Below are 24,466 nucleotides of genomic sequence, written 5' to 3'. Positions count from 1 at the left end.
CACAAACGCTGGAAATCGCGCACGCGGGGGGGGGGGGGAGCTAGCATCTGGACCCCCTGAATACAAACCACTGAGGCTCCTATAGTCCCAGCTGCATTGCACAAAGGCTGCCAACCTGCAGCCACGAGAATAGGCACCCAACGTCCCACACTGAAGTCCTTGCCTTGCATGCATTCTGCTTTGGAGACTGAAGTCTTCCATGTTCTGTTTTTTTCTAAGGGCTTAAATGATATCAACATGAATTTTTATCCTAACACAAATTGCTGTGGTGGTGTGGGTTTTCTCTGATACCTTGGTGTGGGAGGGGAAGCTTAAATCTGCCCTCCACCCCATATTGTGCTCCTTGGAACAATTCCTGCTCCTTTTTTAAAAAGCTACAGCATGATTACTAATGGCGTCTTATTCCTGCCACATGTAGCTAGGCCCTAACTGGGATGGTGTGGAACATTCTCAGATTGATTAGCATGAACTGAAGTCAGTTCACTCTCCGACCTAAGTGCAGATGCTTTGCAACAAAATACCGCATAAATTCAAAAGTAAAGCAAATAAAACTGCTGCTCACTCAGCTGCCCCTTTCTTTTTAAAACAGGGTTTTGTTTCATCCAAGTCAAAAATACCTTTTTTCCATATGAAATGTATATGATTTTTAGCCCGTGGATTGTGCACAGATACTGGGGCTACGCTTCCTATTTGCCTTCTGTTGTCAGGACTCCAGGAAAAGGTCTGGTCCTGGCATCACTTCTGACTATCACACATGGCAGCTTCAGAAAGAAGTCACTGAAGAATCCGCCTTGATTGATTACCATTTAGAGTTTACCAGAGGGTTTGAGCGGCTTTGTGTGTGTGCATGTGTTTGAAGGACCCTTTTCTTTAAGAGCTGCTATTTGCTGCAGGTGACAGTGTAGAAAATGAAAAAGGGGAGCAACTCTTTCCTTCTCTTAATGTGCTATATTGCTGACATACTTTATTGCTGGAACAAATGTGCTTTATTGTGCCTTGAGGAGTAGTTTCTCTTGGCGTGTGGCAGGAGAGAGCCTGTTTCTCCCCAGGGCACCCTCCCACCCCTTTTTCCCCTCATTCTTGGAAGCCTCACACATTCTGTCTGTATTGTGGGCTTGAATGGCCTTGTTCTCCACTTACCATGTTTATCCTCCCCCCACCCTTTCATGACTGAATGCATTCTAGCACTCCAAGAATTGTATTTGCAAGATCAGCCTGTCTTCAAGCTAGTCAGTATTAAACATGTGATAAACCTCAGGGTGGGAGAGCCAAGAATGGCATGGAACCAATCTTCAGACTCCAGGAAATGAAATCCTAATTCAGGCTTTTGAACAAACCCGAGTGTTAAATTTTTAGCTTCTTTTTTGAGATGAGGAAAAGAAGGCATTTGATGAGCAGGATAAGGACATCTGCCAACAGACCTCTTTCCGTCTGATCTCTATCCCATTTTTTCTTCCTTTCTGTTAACCACTTCCCTCCACTTCTTTTCTATAGAAACAATCAATAACGTTTATGCTTTTTCCAGCTTATACAAACAGGATTAAAGCCAGACTTAGCAGTGATTAGAGTAGTTCTACTGAAATCAATAGAACTTAATTCAGTCATTGCTAACATTAATGGATATCTTCTAAGCATGACCAGTATTTTATGCATCCCAAAGTGTTAAACAGCATGCCTCTGAATATCAGTTGCATGGAAATAACAGCAGAAGATGCTATTGCACTCAGGTCTTGCCGGGGTTTCCCACAGATGTATTGCTGGTCACTGTGGGAAACATGATCCTGGACTCGACTGATCTTCATTTTGATCCAGCAGTGCTCTTATTCATTTCTTATGTAAACTTCCTGCCTTCCCAGCTCACTCAGCAAAAGAGAACTGGTCCCAACTTCCACTAGTTGCAATGAATATAATTTTAACCCGCCATCCTTCCAAACACTACAATTCTAGGATTCTGTGCATCCTTTTTTATTTAAAGGGATAGGGAAATGTTGTGCGAGAGTTTGGAGAGGAGGAAGGCAGGGGACTAGGGTATATGAGAAGTAGCAAAGAAGTCTACCATGGCTGTATAAGCTTGCCCTCTTCATTGGCAGGGTGTCAAGAGCTGAGACTACAGTGGTACCTTGGGTTAAGAACTTAATTTGTTCTGGAGGTCCATTCTTAAGCTGAAACTGTTCTTAACCTGAGGTACCACTTTAGCTAATGGGGCCTCCTGCTGTCACGGCCGCGCCGCCATGCGATTTCTGTTCTCATCCTGAAGCAAAGTTCTTAACCCCAGGTACTATTTCTGGGTTAGCGGAGTCTGTAACCTGAAGCGCCTGTAACCTGAAGTGTCTGTAACTCAAGGTACCACTGTACATCTTATCTGCACATTTTGATACAGCTTTTTCCAACTTTCCAACTAATTAATGAGTGTGCACTGTGTTTTGAGCTGAATTCTGACACAGGTTATAGAATTGAAGGGAGTAACAAGTTCACTTGATAGTTCCTTGCGTTGTTTTATTAAGCAATGACTTATTGTGTATTTTCCTGAAAAACTCTGCTATTCTGTATACCAGAGTGGCTAACCTGCAACCCTCTAGATGTTGCTGGACTCTATTTCCCATCATCCCCAGCCAGCATAACCAGCAGTCAAGGCTGATGAGAGCTGGAGTCCAACACTGAGCGCCACAGGTTAGCTATCCCTGCTATAGATAGGAGAGTGGTAGTACTCCCAGGGGTGGGGGTGGACATTTTGTGCTCCTTCTGGGGTAGTTTGTCCACCTTTGGTCCCCACGCTGCACTCAGCTGTCACCTGTGGTTCCCAGAAGCTGTTAGCAATGTCACAGCAGCCACACCCTGGGAAACCAGTGCAGTGATGCCTAACAAACAAAAGAGGCTTCACTGTGGATTGTACCCATCTGGGATATCCAGTGTATGTCACTATGATGCTTTCTGAAAGAATAATCCCACACTGGCCTAAAGGCACAACCTTGCTGATACATCTAGTCAGTGCCTAGATGGGTGATAGCTTTGAAACTGCCTTTACACTTTCTTGGGCTCCATGATGGAAGAAAAGCAGAAGATAACATATATTTTAAAATGTGGGATATGGAAGTGTAATTAGTAGGCAAGACAGACAGACAAATGAATGAATGTATCCAACACAGAGTTCTGAAATAAATTATGAATTGGCACAATGAAATATTTTCAGTTGCTGTCAGCTTTGTCTTCAGAAATTCTCTTCTGTCACTTCTGCTTTTGTTTTTCTCCTTTTCCTGGTTTTTTCTTCTTCTTCATAGGAACAGAACATTTTAATGGGAAACTACCATGGCAAATTATAGAATGTGCTTTGGGGTTGCTTCAGTGCATATCTTTTTCATGAAGTTATTGAGGAAGTCCTCAGCTTTCTCATTCTGTCCATGTAAGGCAATTTGTTTGGCAAGAACTGGCAATATACATTTTTAGAATTGTGTTTTATAGGATTGGAGGAAACAGATTATCTAGTCCAGCTGTTTTTGAAGTCCAAGGATTCTCTATCATAAAGCTTTGCTCCAACTGGTTAAACTGGGAAGGGCAAATGAGCGGAGGGAGAAAGCCCCCAGTTGGGGGGGGTGTACCTGAGCTCAAGAACAATCGCATAGTACTTTTGTTCCAAACCATTCAATATTTAATTTCTAGCTGTAGTGATAGCTTTTGTCTCATGTGGAGAAGCATCTCTTATTTTCAAATCTTAGAAGAAAAATAAATTTTGGTTGAAATAATTTGTTTCTTGACCAAAGAAATCATTTTTTCCCCATTTTTTGAACGGTAAAGAAAATAAAAATATAAATGAAATGAAATTTTTAACAGGTATATTTGTATAGTTGGTGGCTATAGCTTATTGAAAACTACAGCTCGTAAATGTTTGATCATTGCTAGAGTCTAGGGAATTGCACACAGAATCACAGATTTATAGAACATAATCATAGAATGATAGAATTGTAGAGTTAGAAAGGACCTCAAGGAATCTCAGCTAAAGCATCAATGAAAGTTGGCCATCCAACCTATGCTTTAAAATCTCCAAGGGAGTCCATTCCATTGTCGAACAGCTCTTACTGTCAGAAATTTCTTCCTGATGTTTAGTCAGAATCTTGTAACTTGAATCCATTGGTTCAGGTCCTTCCTAGTCACTGGATCAGAAGGAAACAAGTTTGCTCCATCTTCTATGTGACTGCCCTTTAGATAGCTGAAGATGGTTACCATATCTCCTCTCAGTCTCCTCTTACCCAGACCAAACATGCACAGCTCCCTCAACCGTTCCTCATCAGGCTTGGTTTCCAGACCCTTGATCATCTTGGCCGCCCTTCTCTTCTACCCAATTTAATCTTCTACCCATTTTTAAATACGGAGATACTTGGGGGAATCTGCAGAGTTCCAGAGATCAGAAGATGTTCATATACAAGTCTGTAAGACTTGCTACATATGTTCTCTGAGGGCATGGTTCCTATTTAAAAAAAGCTTCCACCTGAAATTCCCATTGGAACCAAGACTTGAGAGAAGACTTCTTTGAATCAGGAGAAACTAGTTGCATGCTGAAATACAGTAGAGTTTTCATTTCAATAACTTCATTGAATGGCAACTTTTCACTCTTTTGTCCAGTAGTACAGTCTTTGCACAATGCCTTTGTACAAGTAAGGATCAACTGCTATATTGTTAACTGAATACTTCATCAATCAATGTGTTAGACGAGAAGTGTAATTAAGAATCAAGGGTCTACCTGTTCATTTTCAGAATTCTTGGGTTACTTTTTCCCATGGAAATTATCAGCTGTTGGCAATTTACCAGAATTAACAACTGTAAAAATACCAGACTTGTGCACTGCATTTTTTTTTCATACCCTGACTGGAATGCATATGAAGTTAACAAAAATAATTCCAGTAAGTGGAGTAAGCTTCTAATCCATGAGGACTCATTGACAAGCAAAGCTTTGCAGGAAAAAATGCTTAGGTCATTGCAGAGCCAACCACGAGCTGTCACACTGGAATCATTCTTCATGGACCAAACAAAATTGCTTTCATGCATTTCACCAGTAATACCTCAAGTTTTTCAAAAGCTTAAAAAAAAAAAAAGTTTGGGAAAACCACCCAAGAATAAAAAGGAGAGAGAGAGGGAGAGAAATGCAGTTCTTGCACCCTGGAGGTGTCTGGAATTCAGGAGGGCTTCCTATATAAACATAGCTCTCTCTGTAGGGTTCATGCTTAGCGTTAAAGGAGCTTTATTAAAATTGCCGCAAGAGTTTGCATATGAACTGAACTGAACTTCGTGAACAAAAGCAAGTTAAGACTTCTTACCAATGTAAAGGCATAATTTGCTGCAGCTCTTGACCCAAGCACTTTTGAAAAGAATTTCAGGTCTCAGGTTTAATACCTGGTGTCCCCAGATATGTCCCACTCCTGGGATTCCCATAGGCATCTGGTTTGTCCACTAAGAGAACAGAATGCTAGACTGGGCGAGACTTTGGTTTGAGCCAGAAGGACTACTCTTACGTTCTTATGGAAAGCTCACAAGCAGATCCAACTTGGACTCTCTTGTAGCCTGATTCGCCTTGCTCCAGGTTTTGTAGCAATAATAGCTTTGTGCAAAGTCTAGACATAATATACTAGACATACCATGGTTTGTTCTAACCATAGTTCAGAAGCCCCACATTACAGTGTGACCTTCCAGCTGTAAAATATGCAAACCGTTGCTTAGAGCACGTGTTTCCCATCTGCTCAGTACTCAGCTTCAGAGCTGACTTGGCTTAGTGCTATGCGTGAGCCAGCCCATTAAAGCTAGGGTTGCCATATTTCCAAAAGTGAAAATCTGAACACAAAAGTTGATTATTATTATTATTAAAATAATTTTTATTTATATACATTTCAGTAGTTTAACCATAGTTCTAACATTTCAAACCTCGACTTCCTCCTCTTTCTGTGGTTCCTTAAATTTATTTTATCATTTACTGCATATTCTAACTTAAATTATTCTTTTATTCATCTATTTTGATTATATATTCTTTTGAAACTGCGGATTATTACAATAATCTTGCCAATGTCTTTATCTGTGGACATAAAAGTTGTTCAGGAGCTTTTTTTTAGTTTTGCCCAAAGTTGTTGATCTCTCCCCCCCCCTTTTTTTCTTTGCAATTTTTTTGGAGTTATTCTTAAGCAATTTTGCCAAAATCTGTGCTTCCGATGATGGCAGCCCTAATTAAAGCAAGTCATTATTTACCTATACAGTGGTACCTCAGGTTACATACACTTCAAGTTACAGACGCTTCAGGTTATAGACTCCGCTAACACAGAAATAGTACCTCAGGTTAAGAACTTTGCTTCAGGATGAGAACAGAAATCCCAAGGCGGCGGCAGCAGGAGGCCCCATTAGCTAAAGTTGTGCTTCAGGTTAAGAACAGTTTCAGGTTAAGAACAGACCTCTGGAATGAATTAAGTACTTAACCTGAGGTACCATTGTACAAACCATGGTGCCTTGTGAAATCTGAACTACAAAAGGATTTGACCATGGGTTCTTCACATTTCAGTCCTGTTGTATTTCCTGGGGTTTCCTTAGAAGCACATGGGAATTTTATGATTCAAGTCTTGACAAGCCTGGGTTGCTGCCCAAACTGGGGGGAAAGCCTTTATCATATAAACACAGGGGCATCTGTTGATCAAACAATTCCTGTCTCTAAGGTTTGAGTTCCTAAAGTTCTGCTGCTTCCCCCTTTTAATTACTTGAATTCTTTAAAAGAAAAAGAAGAAAAAGATATGCACATGCCGTGAGTAAATAGCCCCCTTCAGACATCATTAGGAGGTGTTTAAAAACCTTGTAGGGAAATTGCATTTCAAATAATTCAATTAGATTGGCGAGTGCCAACTTTGATATCAGCAAAGCCTAACCATGTAAACAGAAAAAAGCAGGTATTGTTTTTGGCACATTTTCCACTGAACTTGGATGGTTACCATTTTGCTATTTGGGACCTTTGCAAGCAGGCGAAGCTGTAAAGGAGTCCACTGGAACCATTCATGTTATGGATTAACTACTTACAGCTACTCGGGGTTGTGCGCTGGGCCTCTTTCTCACAGGGGGGAGTTATTCATATCCTTTGGAAAACGCTGCTGATAATTAGTACTTTGTATGGCAGTGAGCTCACTCACATTACACAAGATTAGTGCTTTATTAAACGAGCAGACTGGTCTCTGCAGCCAGATTGTGTCTCACCCCTGGCTTGCTGGCAGCAAGGAAACAGGCGCATTGCCACTTTAAAACTGTCCAGAGACCTATGCTCATTTCGCTTCCCTTCCATGCAGACACATTTTACATGTTTATAATATGGGGTTTCAGGATGCCAATGGGAAGAGGCAATGTTGCAACAAAAGGAAACAGAAGTTCTTTATGCGAAAGGAACAAAGCATTTTCTTTCTTTCTTTCTTTCTTTCTTTCTTTCTTTCTTTCTTTCTTTCTTTCTTTCTTTCGTTTTACCCTACACAAATCTGCGCCTGTGCCCCTTTCAGAGAGAGTATAAAGGAAGGTGGGGAGGGGAGAGAGACCGTGAGCCTTCCATGGAAGAAAGTTGCCTGGGAGAGTTAAATAAAACAAACAACCCCCGCTTGAGAGTGCTGTAGGCAGACTGCAGACAAAAAGCCTGTTGTGCCAAAGACCCCTGGGACCCTCGAATAAAAGGATTTTAAAACTTAACAAATATTTTCATTTTTGGTTGGTACGGCTTCAATTTAAGATACCCATTTGACCTACTCTGAGGAAGAGGAGGGGGAAGCCTGCCACTATAATTACTTGAAATATATTGTTTGGTGACAAAATTGTGTTTATTTTGCTCAAACTAGTAAAGAGGCCACTCACACAGGCATTTGTTTGGAATTTTTGCTTAGTGAAACAAGGTAGCCCATTACCTTCAAGCAGCATATATATGGGCATTTTGCTTTGTTTTGTTTTTTTTAATCTTTGGGCTGGAACAAATGAATCTTAGAAGGCAGAAGCAGATTTAGCCTGCAAGTGTCCCTCTTTTCCAGAAACGTCCCTGATTTAGAGAAGCCGTCCCGGTTTCTTATTTGAGTCCAGAATGTCCCACTTAGGATGTACCTATTTTCATTGGATAAATGTTCAAGGCCTTAGTTTTAACCTCCTCAGTTCTTCAAAGACTCAGACTAATAAACCTCAGTGACTGCATCTCCCAATACCAGCTGCATGCTTCAGATCCAACCTTGCCATGTGAGCCAATAATATGTGCTGTGAAAAACAGGCCTTTGTGGTGGTTGTCCTGAGACTGTGAAGTGTTCTTGCTTTCCTTGGCCTCTTCCTCTTTTTTTGGAAAGGCTGCAAGGTGCTGCTTTTATGATTGCCATTTGGTATAACCGGATTTTTTAAATTGTTAATTATGTTTTTGCAAAGCTGGACATACACTAACTGAATTGTCTGCTGTTTTTCATGTTATAGTTGTGACAAGTTGGAAAAGCCATTTTAATCACAGAGACCCATAAAGTGTGTAGGATGGATAGGTAGGCAGGCTGTTTCTTCATTGTCTGACAGGGCTGGCCCAAGATGTTTTGCTGCCTGGGGCAAAAAGCAAGGTGGCACCCCATCCCATTCAATGTACAGAAGCTGACTGGAGTGGCCGTCAAATCTTTCAACACTTGTGACAGGACGGCATCCTCCACCATATCCGCAACAGAGGGCAGCAGCTGGGCTTAGAGGGTGCAGAGCAGGCTGTGTGGGACACACAGATCTGTCACTCAGCACCTTGTAGCCACTGCCTGCTCCCCTGTATTTTCCACCTAAAGTGGCTGCCTCCCTTTGTCTAATGGTAGGGTGGGTCCTGTTGCCTGTTGTGATACTATGGCACAAATGTCTGAAATGGGAATTTTTGAGTGTAGTCTTCAGTGATGAATGGTTTGTTGTTGTTTTTTGTAAACTGCTGATGTAACAAAACCAGTTGCTTGAATCTGCATTTTATTAAGACTTGCTCTAAAAACCCAGTTCCTCTCTTTGTTCTTCCTTCTCGTTTCCTCTCCCAGCTAGAGACACCATACCATTAAGCACACGAAGCTCGCAGAAGGCAATGGGAAGATTGTGATTGATTTCCTTGGTATTTGTGCTGAGCACTAAAGGAATCACATCTTTCCGGTGTATTAAAGCTCTTAACCTCCTTTAATCAAGGACGTTTGTTATCCTGGTTCAGCAACGAGTAAACAGCTCCATCTAGTGGGGATTTTCCGTGACGCTGAATAAGCATTTACACTGAGCTGATCTCTTCAAGTTTTGGTGGAAAATAGCTTTAAATCCCCAAATGATTGCTCCCCAATAGCAAAATAAAAATTCAGAGCATTTTTTTTTTTTTTTACATAAGGCACTTTTTTATACTAGGAAATCATTGTGAGACATGTGGAAAACATATCTCGAAAGATATATGTGCTGAGAGATCCACAGGCTTAAAATTTGGCATGCAGTCAGAAATTTAATAGTATCCCACATCCTAATAAGTCATGTTAGGTCCTTTCATGTGGAGAATTCTCAGGTGTCTGATGTGTAAAAATTCAGTGTACCTGAGGTACACATGTAATATTTACACTAGTCCAATCAGCAGACTCCAGTAGGAGGGAGCTAATAGGATTTTATGTGGGTGGCACATCCAAAGTAGAGACTTGCATAACTTTTTGTCTGTCCTGCATTAAAGTATGCAGATCTGCTTTCTGAATGTTCCCATCAACTCTCTTATTCTTTTACTCAGAGTGGCGTGTTTAACCATGCAACTAAATTAAGTCTATCCTCGCCGGATTCATTGCAGCCTCCTGGGGAATTCCAATGATACATTTGTCTTTCCCCACCTCTGTGTGTGAATATTGGCAGCACACATAAGTTCATCAGTGGTAGCTGTTGGGATGGGAGAATATCTTCCTTCTGTTCTGTGCAACATCTTCACCTTGATTCAGAAGGGGAAGGTGGAGTTTGTACACTTTTTCAAGTCTGGCAAAACCTGCTGGTTACACTGTACAAACACATGACTCCTAAACACACTGTTTTTGTGTGTGCTTATGATTTTTGAATGTACATAATAACATGTGAAGGAGACAAACACATCTGTCAAACTTGTAGACTTCAGCATTGATCTTAAACACCAGGCCTGGGGAACTAGTGGCTCTCCAGCTCTTGTTGGACTTCATATCCCATCAGCCCAACCAGGGATGGGAGGGCCACAGGTTCCCTACCCCTGTGGTGCAAACTTAGTGGGAAGCAGGCCCCACTGAAGACACTGCGAGCTATTTCTGGGTTGACGAGTCTCTTGACTCTCTTATCATTGTACCTATATAGTACATGCTGATAAAAATGTTTGTAGCTTGCACACTTTAGGTGTGCATTTAAAAACTGTGTTTGTTTTTGCTACATCTAAAAAGTGCCATGGGCAATGTGCAGTGTTAGACTAATTAAAAGCTGCCTTTGGTGGAACCAAAGCCATGCTTAGTTCATTATGAATCAGCTCAGTCTGAACTTACTAAACTAAGGCCACCCTTGATAGGTCAACTTGCAGACAACACAGCTGTTCATGTGAGCAATGGAAGGACTTTACTTGAAGTTAAATAAACTTCAGAAGAAATGTAGGAAGCACACTTTCTAGATAAAAATCTGAAAGTTCTTATCTGTCTCAGTGGAAGAGTTTTTTTCCTAATAGATAGGAGGGATTATGGGAAAGACAACACTAGTTAATGAAGGTTTCCGGTGTTCAATTTTAAAGGACTCACTGATAAATGCTAGGCTTATTTTGCTTTGCTTTGAAGGTGTCCTTGGCTTCTTGAGTTTTATGAAAGGCTTGTAACATTCCCCCTGCCCACATAGACAAAAATTTCCAGGGGATAGTGGAAGGAAGAGGGGAAAAAAAAACACCTCAGTTCTCTTAAGGAAGCATTTAAAGAAGCTGAAAATTAAATGACTGACTGACTTAATTTTGGGACTTGTTTATTAGAAAGAGCCACATACTTGATATTGGATGCTCATTGGTTTCTCACACAACGGTCAAGTAATTATGCTTTCTGCATTGGCAGTTGATTTAGTCGCGGTTCATTACACTCTGTCCCATTGACTGTTCTGGAATGTGAAATCCCAACTATTGATCCCAGGCACTTGGTGGGGATTTCAGAGATAAAAGGGATAGCTGTTATCATTCAGTATCTATTGCATTGCTTAGATACTGTTCAGGACAGATTCACCTTGACAACATTCAAACAACTGAAGAGCCATGAGAATTACTTATTGGTTACCCAAGTAACTAAGCTGCTATAAAGCCAGAATAGGTTAGGATATTTGCAAAAGATTTCAAGAAAGGAAAGCTAGAGTTGTATATTTTGGATGTGCGTCGTGAGTGAATGACAAAAGTTAGCAAGTAGCTAACAAAATCAATTGTTGTTTTTATCTTGTTTTGTCTAAATGCAGTTTCAAGAAAGGATTTCTGTATCTCTTGTGGCATGGAGCAGTATAGTTTAACTGAAACTTAAATGATAGATACCATAGAAATGGGTAGCAGTAGGAACACAGTCCTATAACTAATAAGGAATGACCACACCATATACTTTCTCTCTGAAAGAATGATAAATTATTGGAAAGTGGTGCTTAGTTGGCGATGCAGAAGGCAGCTTAAATTTCCTGTAATGAATCTCACCAAGAAATATCTATGAGAAAGCCAGCATGGGATTATAGTTTGGATGTCAGATTAGGACTGGGGAGTCGTAGATTTAAGTCTATCCTCAACCATAAAATTAATTTAGTGACCCTGGCCCAGTTAATGCTCCTCAGCCTAACCTACTTTACAGGGTTGTTTGAAAAATATGGGTAGCATGCACCATTTTAAATGAGGAATTCTCCCAAACTGGGGTTGCCTCTTCTATGCTGGTGCCTTCTACAACACATCTGCATCATCTAAAAAACAAAGACAGTGTGCTTTTGGCTTCAGAACTCTTGTTAAATTAACTTGCAAATTAATTCAATGTATTGATGAACTATTTAATTAATTAAAGCTTGTAAACAAATCAACTTAGAGAGAAGCCCCTGCTGGTGAAGCAACCACAATCCATTGCTTTGTTCTTTTCTTGTGGGGAGGCCCAGAGGTTGAGCAAAGTGTGTCCTTCCCTCCAACCGATGACAATGTGCTGCCATAGGATTGTGCCATTTCTGCATGTATTGGGAAATGGGCTTTGAACATGGTGCTTCCATTACCGCTCCCCAGTTTACCCAGCTTCCCTTCCCTTTAGCAGGATTCCCCAACAACAGCATCTGCCATCTAAGGCAGCTGCTTCAGTCAGCCTAATGGTAGGGCTGGCCGTGCACCTAATTGCTTTTCAGGAAATGGGGTACAGGAGAGCTTGGGTTCAAATGGATGTCAAAGCTGTAAGTACCAAAAATCTGTTGAGAACATTTAACATCTAGCTCAGCATCCTGGGCTATGCTGGTTTTGCTTTGGTATATGCTTCCCTGTTTTATCTTTACCAGTGCTTTCCACCAGTTTTCCAGAGACTAATATTAAGAGAAGTGATCTATAATTTCCAGGATCCTCTTCCCCTCCATCCTTTTTTTTAAAAAATAAAAAAAAAAAATGGTGTTACATTGGCTACTTTCCAGTCCTCAAGTATGGAAGCTGATCTTAGGGACAAATTGTATATACTTGTTAGAAGACTGGCAATGTCACATTTCAGTTCTCATCTGTTGACACTTGTATGTGAGGATCACTCCTGTAAAGATCTCTGCATTTTGTTTCATATTCTTGATGCCCTGTATATATCCCCAAGCAGCACCGCTCTGCACACACAGAACATATCCCCACATGCCATTGTATCTGTGGAAGCTTGCTGTTGTACCTGGATCACCCTTGGGTTGATTTAAGTACAAAAGCGAGACTTTTAGCTGATGGCTTCATTCATCTATTAAAAGCATAACACTTTATTTCTTCATTTATACAAAGATGTAACTTAGCTGGAAAGTAACTGGGAAAGGGGTATTGTTTTTGTATCCGCCTGTTCATTTGGCTGGCTAAGCTTCAAAAATATAAGACATTGTTCTGTGCCAAAACTGGAAATGAAACATTCTGTTTCTCTTCCATGTGTTATTTGAAAAATACAGAAATAGAATAAAATAGAAAGTACAAAGACATGGAGCACAAACCACAGCAATGTTGCCTGCATGAGCCCTGTTGAAATTAGTTGATGGAAATCAGTTGGAAGCTTCTGCACAAGACACTTCCATGAATACACCAGGAGAAGCTCCCATGAAACGATGTCTGTTTTCACCTAAATCCATTAAAACATATATCTGGATCACGTTCCCATTAGTAGCCTTGCACATGCATCAGTTAACTGATACTGTGGTTGCTGAAATCCCAACCCCTAAAGCCTTGCAGCAGATTGTAGTTGTGGAGCTTAGTGAAAGATTGAGGTCCTTTCTTCTCATCAGAAAGTTAATTTCTCTACTATTACTTTCCATCCTACTAGGGAGGGGTAGTACCTCGGGGGGGGGCATATTGTGCTGCTTCTGGGGTAGTTTGCCTACCTTTGGTCCCCACCCTGCACTCAGCTCTCACCTGTGCCTCCTAGAAGCTGTCAGCAAGTGACAGTGGCCACACCACAGGAAATGGTTTTGACTGGCCAGCTAAACCAGGTGAGGGTGGCCAATGGGTCTCAAACCCTCTGTGAGTTAGAGACTTTCCCTGCATGCCAAGACAGGCTCCAGCAGATTGGGTGGGCGAGACCAATAGTGGGTCTAACAGTCATGAAGACACTTTCTGCACATGCTGTAGAGGGCAGTGAGAGGCAGATGGGGCTCATCAACCTGGGAAGGTAACCCATCTTGGAGGACATAGGAGCCAAGTCTTAGGGGCTGAAGTCCCTTCACCTCACCCATAAAATATTTAAGGGGGCTTGGGCCTCCCAAAGTTTATGGGCATTGTCATTCAAACGGTGCATGTGTGCTTTGTGATGGGATCAATTATGCAGGGCAGGGCTTACCTGGGCCACCCCAATATTTTATTCAAGTTGGTACCCCTGGAGAAGGAAAACACTGAAGCTAAACCTCCACTGTCTTGCGGGAGATCTTTGGGAGAAGAAAAGGTTTGTGAGTAAACCCTACACAAATCCAGAGCTGGATGGCGCCTTGTACGCCTCCTTCCAAAAATTCCTGCAGCCTAGCTGACACCAAACATATTGCTCTGCTTTCTTTGGACCACATCAACAAGGCCAAAAGAGAGGTCTTGTTGTCTGGGCAGCCCAGAACATCCATACACACTGCAGGGCACCCAGGGGAGGTTACTTCAGTGCTGCTAATGCAGTGCTTGGACTTCACCCCCAAAGGTGCGCTCAATTAATTATCTCTGGAGACAGGCAAATGCCAACAACAACAAGCACATGATGCCACACAGGTAGTGGCAAAATGTAAAGCTTGCCTTGATCATATGAGCTGTATATGGGGTCTGCAACCTGTGGTCTTCCAGATATTGTTGAGCTACAATTCTCTCCAACCCTGGTCACTGGCCATGTTAGCGGGGACTGATGGGAGTTGGGAGTCCAACAACAACTGGAGGGCCACAATTGCCTCACCAGAGCCATCTGAGCACCATCTGCACTGGGATCTTCTAATAATTGGTCTGCATCAGTTAAACCTGACTTCCACCCATATTTGTAAAAGGAGGAATCAAACCCCCAATGCACTTATCTTGTGCCATGTTTTAATGCGGGCCGAGGGAACCGTTTCTGAAGGCTTATCTCCCCATCAGTGATGCTTGCCTAAATAAGGAAATGGAAAAGTTCAATATGTGTAACATGGAGAGTTAAGAAAGCATTTCAGGAGTCTGGAACCTCCTCTGTTAAGTGGTTCTGGCATTAGTAAAAAGCAGCATGCGGGTCAGAAAGCCAAAGTAAATGTGCGCAGTGATGATATCAGCTGTGAGGCAACAGCACGTTACGGCTGGGGATGTGGTGCAATCTTGCAAAATCCATTCCATGGGACTGAAGGGCTTTGCCAGCAGCATATGCAAGCCAGGGCTCACGGCTGTTATTGCAGGCCCTTGATGTAAAGGCTCTTGAATCTTTGTTGGCTGGAATGTAACGTCTTGAAATCCCAGGGCTGCCATTTCTGCCAGGAGTTGACCACCAGCATCCCCTACTAGCATATGGAAAGTAAAATGAATGTTCAGCTATTGGAGGAAAAGGTGTTACTTAGAGGTTTGGCTACGAAGTGACTGAAGTCACTTAGTAGTTTTGGATGAGGTCTGCAAAATAAGCCCTGACTTGCAGTTATATTCAGAGTTTTGCACCTGGTTAGAAAGCAAGTCAGTTCATTGCTTGGGATAGAATTGTAGAGTTGGAGAGGACCCCGAGGGAGTCTGTTCTGCTGTCAAGCAGCTCTTGCTGTCAGAAAGTTCTTCCTGATGTTTAGTTGGAATCTCCTAGAAGACCAATGTGTATTATGCCATGATACCAGGCAAGAATGATCAATGCATAGTTTGATCCTATGCATATTTACATAGGAAAAAAAGACGCTGTAGTTCAGTGGGTCTTACTCACAGATAAGTAAGCACAAGACTGTAGCCCTAGCCTTATGGCAATTAAAATGTTTTATAGGCTGGCACAGACAATACTTTTCATGCAGCCCAATTTAGAAGTCTACAGTTCACTTGCCTGTATACATAAAACGCTATTATCGACATACTGGAGGAAATACGACACTAAAATACTATACAGTATTCAAAATACTATATCCTGCTTTTCCACAGCCAGGATAATTAAGCACCACTTTTGTGTGATACATTAACTTTATTAGTAAAATGTTCTCAGAAAGTCATTATGTTTGGATTACCAGATAAAGAATTAAAGGAAAACAATTTGTACTTTTTATAAGCATGTAAGTGGACCAGCTCCAAGAAGTAAGCACTGAGATTTAAATAAAAGCACTTGTGAACTGTGCCATTATGACCATTTAAGGGACAGAGTGACTGGTACATGCCAGGTATTTATGAGGATTCTTGCTCTTCTAGAAACTTATTTTTATCCACCATTAATTTCTACTTGAAATGAAAGTTTTGTAGCACCACAGAGAAAAGCTAAAAAGATTTCAAGTATTCTCCCTCTCTTTTCCTGGTCACTCATATATCTGTATCTGTACGTAAGACAAAGAATATTAAAATGTGTAATTATTTTGCCATAGTCCTATTTATTCAGATAAAGAGTTTTGAAACATTGTTGTTGTTGTTTAGTCGTTTAGTCATGTCCGACTCTTCATGACCCCATGGACCAGAGCACGCCAGGCACTCCTGTCTTCCACTGCCTCCCACAGTTTGGTCAAACTCATGCTGGTAGCTTCAAGAACACTGTCCAACCATCTCGTCCTCTGTCGTCCCCTTCTCCTTGTGCCCTCAAACTTTCCCAATATGTTTTGAATATGTTTTGAAACATATTCTAATGCTATGCATTACAGAAATGAAAAAGGGATATCTTGGCAAGGCAAGCATTTTCTCTCTCTGGGCTATTTGAGAAACAAGACACAAGGCTGTAGTAGTGCATACTGGATAGTACAGAATGTCCACATGGCAGTCCCTGATGGGTGCTTCCTTGTTAGACTCTTGCCTAAAATTTCAGCTTTCTCAGTTACTAATACAAGTATTTCACTATTTTCAGGGAGGGATTGAAGATGTGATGGCAACATACCTTAAAAAATTAGAAAATAGGTCAAACAAACAATCCTCCAATATATTTGAAAACTTTCAGATTCCTAAACTAAGGACCTACCCAAATGTGATGCTAAATGCATATTTGCCTTGAGGAGTGGCTGGCCTAAATGTGATGTTAAATGCATCTTTGCAATCGGGAGGGGCCGGCGGGGATGGCAGTGGCATGCACTTGGCCTTCTGGCTCTGCTGTTTGTTGCTGAGAGAGGGAGGTTGGCACTGTGTGAACACAGCAGAAGGAGTGCCAGATCAACCTGCCTTATAGCACTGACTTTTCCCTAGCCTTGCTTTTCACCCTCTCAATCAGCCACAGCATCATCAGTGCCAGGAGGCCAGTTGGTGCTCCTGCTCCTGTGCCCTTGCTTTGGTGCTATGGTCTAAACCTCAGAGCCTCTTGGGCTTACTGATCAGAAGGTTGGTGGCTCAAACCCCTGCGACGGGGTGAGCTCCCATTGCTCTGTCCCAGCTCCTGCCAACCTAGCAGTTCGAAAGCACACCAGTGCAAGTAAATAAATAGGAACCACTGTGACAGGAAGGCAAACAGTGTTTCCGTGTGCTCTGTTTTCCGTCACGGTGTCCCGTTGTGCCAGAAGCAGTTTAGTCATGCTGACCACATGACCCAGAAAGCTGTCTGTGGACAAACACTGTCTCCGTCGGACTGAAAGTGAGATGAGTGCCGCAATCCCATAGTTGCCTTTGACTAGACTTAACCTTCCAGGGGTCCTTTACCTTTACCTTACTGTATGTAAGGTACATATTTAATGTACATATTTCAAAATAAATCAAATAAGAGCTATGGTACTCAGGGAAGGATAATTAGTGGAATAGCAATGGGTGGAGAACCCTTCCCCATTTACTGTGATCCTGATGAAAATCCTCCCTCTGAAGCTGCTGTTTGCATTGGGAGAGAACACTTTATTGACTTATGGGGAAAATTTCTTCCCAGTGCAGATAGCAGCTTCAGAGGACAGGTTTTCCTTGGGGCTATGGGGAAGAAGGAAATATTTACATTTCATTGGTCCTTAACTTAGCAAGCCCTGCTTGAATTCAGTTTCTCTTAAACCATGCGTCTGGTATTTTTCTTTATCTTCTTCAGCAATATGAAAACTGGAGACCAAACCAACCAGACAGTTTCTTTTCTTCTGGAGAAGACTGTGTTGTTATAATTTGGCATGAGAATGGCCAGTGGAACGATGTACCATGCAATTATCATCTCACCTACACTTGCAAGAAAGGAACAGGTAAAGATTTTCAGATCAGGGTCACAAATTTCCACATGAAATGTACAAGAAGTACAGGCTTGTGAACTTACATGTGCAAGTCATAATGTCTGAAGACTAGCATATTTCACTGCAGGCCGAGCTATGTTAGTGCTGCAGAAATCAGTGCTGGCTGTGTTATTGAAACTGGCTGCATGCCATTACTAAAAATGTGCTGAAACAAATGAATGCACTCTAAGTAGAATTCTTCATCCCAACTTTAGCTTTCTTGTAATTTCGTGTTTCAGCTGTGTAAGAGAAAAATGCAATGACATATGACTGCCATCCTAACTCCACTTATTTTAAATCAGCACTGAATTCAATAGGCTTTATTTCTGAGTAGATGTGGTTAGGATTGTGTTGTTCCACTTGTGAGATCCTTCAGTGAGCAGAGTTCCTTCTCATGGGGGTTTGGTCCCAAGGGTCCCTCATATGAGCAAAAATGCCTATATGCAAAGTACCCCCTTGGAACTGCCCTGCATGAGCAACCCTAGTTTTCTGGAGCTGGCGCGCCTTGTCCCCCAAATCAGACAAAGAGCTTAAAAGCTCTTTCATGCTGGGTAACCCAGGCAGACCAGGCATGAAAAGAGCATTTAACCTCTGTGCTTTGATTGTGGGGCAAGGCATCTCAGCATGCTGGTTCTCGGATGCTCTCACGACATCTCAAGTGGCTGTCCATGTTCCCATGAGATTTCGCACGAGCCCTCCTAGTCTTCCTCCAATGTTATAATCTTCTAGTGACTATTTAGGAAAGGTTGAAAATTGTTGTAATCAAATTAAGTTATACTTCCAATTGACTAATTTAGTTTTTAAAAATGAAGGCTATGGGTCCCCACCCCTTTAATCAAATTCTCTAAAAATCACTAGGAACCCAGTCTGAATAGTGGGCTTTTTGGAGAGAGAAGGGAGCTTTGTCTGAGGTCATAGTGTGGAAGAAAACTGACAATAATTCTGAATTTGTACTTTTAGTTGCCTGTGGCCAGCCCCCAGTTGTAGAAAACGCAAAGACTTTTGGGAAGATGAAGCCTCGTTATGAAATAAACTCCTTGATTAGATACCACTGCAAAGATGGTTTTATCCAGCGCCATGTTCCAATCATCCGGTGCCAAGGGAATGGACGATGGGATTTGCCTAAAATTACCTGCATGAATCGTGAGTTGCTTATGCAAAGGGATTTGTGATTGCCAAGGTTTAGGCTAGACCCTCACCAGTCTTTGCATGGAGGAGGAGAGACCATTCCCTGCCCCAACACACCTCTCCACTCTACCCTGTAGATAGTGTTATTTAATGCAGGTATTCCATACAGGTGTATGACCATTCTGATGCTCATTTTATTCCATCATCTTATTTTTATGATGTGGGATAATTGTACAAATTGGACATCTGCACAATTGGATTTCCAGACCGAGAGCCTGAATTGCATGGGACTCTAGAATGGTTCACAGGTTACCCTGAATACAGTACAAGCCGTCTTTGCACTTGCACAAACATTTGTGTGAAAGAGTGTACAATTGTTCATATGAACTGCTCTGCTGTTATGTAGGCAGGTACACAGACTGTACACTTGCTGAACAACACACATACATTACTGTATGAGTGTGTAGCTCAACTATTTGTGCTCCCAGTTTCACAGACTGCACCCTCGTTGAATGTAACGTTTGAACACCCATGTTACCTCCAAGCCTTCTCCTCCACCACACAAAGACTCTATGCTGGTCAGGAAATGTCTGAACCTGAGTTGTGTGTCTAACACAGTGCATCTCTTCATCATGCTTCTAGTTTTGCTGGCATGCTTACAACATTTTCCTTCTTTTCTTTCTCTTTTGTTTCCAGCATCCTCATTCCAAAGGACTTACTCTAAGAAATATTATTATAAACATTCTTCACCAGGAAAGGGAAACTCATTAAATTCATCAAAACATTTTCATCGTTGGATCAGGACATGGCAAGATTCAAGGCGCTGAACGCACTCTGGCAAAAGCGGGATGTTCTCCATGCCAGCCAAAGTCCTAACTTAACTGTGCCTTTTTAAAAATCAATTATAGGAGTATTACCAAGCATTTTTATTTTTTTTGAAAACTTAAGGACCTCAGAACTCTCAGCACACATCTGTGATTGCTACAAATGCAAAATTGAAAAGGGAGACATTGCCAGCCATCTATAGCATGTTAATGTTCATATGTCATTGATGAGGGAACATTAGAGTCCCTGTCCCAGCGTCCTATAATAATTAAAACTCTTCCATTTTAGCACCAATGATAATGTAAATAAGATGATTTAATGGTGTTTTAATGTGTGTTACGTTAAAAGAACAGCAACCCTGTATATACAATGAAATGTCACACTAAGTTCAAGTTTATTTATGGCTATTTGGCCTCAGAGGTCTTTAATCATTTTTTGTTTGTTTGTTTGTCTTGAGGTACTTCATCAGGCTGAAAATAATTGTAAATTGCAGTCTGCTCTCTCTTTTCTTTTTGTAACCATGGGAGAAAACGGCTGTTGCAATGGCTGAAGATGAGCAAAGTAGCAGAGGAACGCTGCTCTTTCCCAGCAGAGGTCCATAGAGAACTGTGTGGTGAAACCTTACACATAAGGAGCACAGCAAGCAGGAACAACCCTGAACAATGGACTGCAATGTGGAACTTGACTTCCGTCCTTTTCAGCATTGGCACTGATTGAAAAGGGACTTGCCTGGAGGACTTTTTTAAAAAAAGAATGACAAGGAGGGCCTGTAGGAATAACAATAATAATAATAATAATAACAATAATAAGTGCTAATACAATAAATCTCAACCAGGGCCACTTTTTTTTTAAACGATGACTTTTACAACACTAACCGTGGGTCTACATTACAGCTCTCTGCATTTTAAGATGGAGATACGATAGACCTACAACTTTTGTTGTACAAAAAACCTGAACAAACGAAAAAGTAAATAATTTTGTATATATAAATATATATAACCATTTTTAATCCTTTTATAAAGTAATGAATGTTTGTGTATGAATGCTGCAGCTGTGAAGCGTACCTAAATAAATGAAGTAAGCCATACTGATATAATTTATTGGATGTTCTTTTTATCTTGAAATAGCTTGGTAGCTTGTTTTCAGCCTCCAAGCTCATCCTGATGCATTTGGGAGAACTAGAGTTGGCTTCAAATGTTTTTGACTTGACTTGAGAGAATAAATCTATATCTATATATAATAAATGGGATCATGAGTGAGAGCTGTGTGACTTGTAAGCAATCAATACCTTGATTTGTGAATAATCTCTGTGTTCCTAGAACTATTGTAGATTTTTCTGCCTAACAGGCCTAGTATAAGGAGGGGATATGTCTCCTTAGCTCTTCTCTATTCATCTTCCATGGCCAGGTGGGGTACACTAATTGCAGAAAGTGGTACTTTCAAGGGCTAGGCTGGGTCAGTACTTTCAAGAGCTAGAAGTATCTTATCTCCAGATCCATGCCATGCATGTGGTGGGGAGCAAGGGTGTGTCTTCCCTCTCCACACTTCTGGTATGCCTTCCTCACCTCCAAAGTTACCACTACCCACACCATAGTGTGACATTCTAATCTGGCCTTGTGCATCAAGTCTAACGCAGGACAATTTCTGGATTTTATCTGGGATATCGACCACACAAAAATGGGTCTGTTCTGCATGGATGCCTGGTGATATCAGAGACGCAGTATAGGCATTCCAGGAGTGTGCAGAGGTATGTAACGTACGCTCTCTGTGTCTGGCACAAATGGTGGATCTTTGAACAAGTATGGTCCTATCTGGCCCAAAAGAATCCCCTCCCCCAGTTGCAATATTCTGTTTTTAGCTTTGTTGAGGAGAGAAGAAAAGATCTGAAATGTTCTGTTCTTTGAATTCCAAAAACGTATTAAAGAAGAAAGATATTCTAGTTGTATCAGTACATGTGAAGTTTGTAAGTAGAAAGTAACATTAATCAATCAGTAAGGGCTAGCTGATAGACTGACCTCTTCATAATCCAATTCTGTTGTGTACGTTTAGTATGTGATGTAGCTATAGTTGTGAACAGAGCTCATGTGTACTCTCACAAGTTAGGAAACTGGCCCTGGATTGGTGGAGTAATGTGTCTTCCCACATAACTGTTGTGCGGCTAGAATTTCATATAGATGCAGCCTCAAGTGGTGTGGATTATTTACTTGTAAAGGGCTTCCTCTCAAGTCCGAGGTTATGGTCCAAAGGCACATTTTGCTGACACTAAGCAAATCTTGACCCTTTCGATAGGCATGGGAAGACTTCCTGGGACCTTTGGTGCCATGATGGAAGAGAGGCAGGATAAAATGTAAGAAAACAAATAGTAACTCTGATTTTGGCATGTTCCCCTAGGTAGTTTACAGTTTCCCACTGCCTGAAACCTCTTTCAGCTGAATTAATGCACCCTGAGAACTTGTGGTGACCATAGACTGATTAAATAATGTGTGAATCTATGGTAGATTAACACAGTTTCTTTCCTCTGTACAACAATCTGCAAACAAAACATGGAGGAATCTAAAAGAAACTGTGCCATTTATTAAATGAGCTTCAAGACAATGATGCACAATATCTGGCTGGCCAAAAAACCAGAGTTGGAGAGGAATGGTGAGACCCCATTTCAGGTGTCCTGTTGTATGATGATCAGAAGCAAAACTGAACCATGCTGTGGGAAATAGGTGTGCTAACCTTCCATGTTAAGACAGAGGTAGTTGACAGGTAAGCTTGCTCACCAAAGGTATACAATGAGCATAAACAATATATAGCTTCATTTTGTTGCACATTCAGTAGCTTCACTCTTACAAAGGCCCAGGGGTTCCCAGACTGGGACCAGTTTTGTGAAATGTAAAATCACCTTGAGAAGAATCATGGTCTCTCATAAAAAGCTACCACTGTTTTGAACTGTACATTTCTTTCCTTTTCTATACCCATAATACTTTTTTCACTATTTGTATTCTATTTTGTATGGTGTGTAATGTGAATGTTTTGGGGTTTTTTGTGAAAGAACTTTAGAAACCTTGTTAATTTTTTTATATATATCAGCTTCTGGCTCACCAAAGAAATCTTGTTTTGCTCTACTGTGATATGTTCTGTTTATTGCATGTCTTCAAATTTAAGTCTATGTAATGTCAAGTTCTACTGATGAGTCAAGTCAAATAACCAAGAACAACAAATACTGAGTGATGCAAACACTTTCATAACATTTTTCTACATTTCTAATAATAACTTTTTAGCTGATTAACCAGGGTCAATTTTTTTGATTGACTTTTAATGGGAAATTGATTTGACCATAGTCAATTAGATGCAGGTAATTTATGAAATCTGTTTTATAATATACCATATATATATATATATATAAATATAAATATAAAAAATAAATCTTGTGTAAACTGAGATTATTCTCAATAAACAGTATATATATGTCCTTTTGTACAAAAATACACTAGTGTAGGTTTTATCACTGCTTTTCACCATTTGTACTGAAACACACATTTTGATCAGACATTTTGATCTTGTTGGTACCAGCACAAGGATTACTGCTGTTATTCCTGAGACTCGCTGTCAAATCAAGGTAAGTGGGGGAGAGGGAACTGAAGAATTGCTGAACCTCAGCTCAGCCAAATAATAATACAAAGACTCTTCAAAGGATTTGAAAGTGGGGATATACTTTGCAAAGTACAGGTGCTCTATCATTACAAAATAAAAAATAAAATCATTTGGCATTGTGCTAAGTAAGTGCATGTATTTCTGAGTCATGCCTGCCCTCCTTCTTAGTTGATTTCTTTGTGAAGGTTGGTCTTTGAAACAGTTTGCCAGTCTTAGTGAACATGTGCACTGTCTGGCCCTTACACCACCATGGTGGCTAACCTTTGGCCCCCCAGATTGGAGCTATACTACAACTCCAATCTTCCTTGACTATTGGCCATGCTGGCTGGTGCTGATGGGTGTTGGGATACAATGGCATCTAGAGGGCCACAGGTTAACCGCCTCTGCTTTACACAATAAGCCCATGTTCCTATTCTCAAAGTCAATGGTCTGGGGCATTGGTAGGCAAACTAAGGCCCGGGAGCTGGATCTGGCCCAATCGTCTTCTAAATCCGGCCTGCGGACGGTCCAGGAATCGGCGTGTTTTTACATGAGTAGAATATGCCCTTTTATTTAAATTGCATCTCTGGGTTATTTGTGGGGCATATGAATTCGTTCATTTCCCCCCCTTCAAAAGGTCTGAGGGATCGTGGACCGGCCCCCTGCTGAAAGAGTTTGCCGACCCCTGGCTCTGGGTAATGATCTCAGTTCACTGAATCAAGGTTTGCTGGATCAAGAACAACCTTTTAAGTCCTTGCACTCTTGCTTGCCCCTCCCCTTGTCTCTTTTACATCTCGTTTCAAAGAAGGAACTAGGAATGCATGAACATTTTCACGCTAAATTCTTTGTGCACAAGCCAAGCAACCACATCCAAAAGACTAGTGGTTTCTGCGTTCTCCAAGCGATCGTGCAC

General features: G+C 41.3%; 1 protein-coding gene across 3 annotated transcripts in view; it reads left to right on the top strand.

Annotated features, from left to right (window-relative positions):
• VCAN (versican) overlaps positions 1 to 23,695 on the top strand; it is a 128,793-nt gene extending 105,098 nt beyond the window's left edge. For all 3 annotated transcript variants that reach the window (XM_081881162.1, XM_081881164.1, XM_081881163.1), the window contains 3 exons: positions 17,808 to 17,952; positions 18,940 to 19,122; positions 19,804 to 23,695. In XM_081881162.1, coding sequence (XP_081737288.1) covers positions 17,808 to 17,952; positions 18,940 to 19,122; positions 19,804 to 19,934 — 459 coding nt within the window. In that variant the 3' untranslated portion in view covers positions 19,935 to 23,695. The remainder of the gene's footprint in view (positions 1 to 17,807; positions 17,953 to 18,939; positions 19,123 to 19,803) is intronic.
• Positions 23,696 to 24,466: the final 771 nt, after the last annotated feature.

The sequence above is a fragment of the Podarcis erhardii genome, assembly GCF_964252035.2.
Source record: "Podarcis erhardii genome assembly, chromosome: 11".
NCBI classification, from domain to species: domain Eukaryota; kingdom Metazoa; phylum Chordata; class Lepidosauria; order Squamata; family Lacertidae; genus Podarcis; species Podarcis erhardii.
This window is presented reverse-complemented; position numbering and strand designations above follow the sequence as displayed.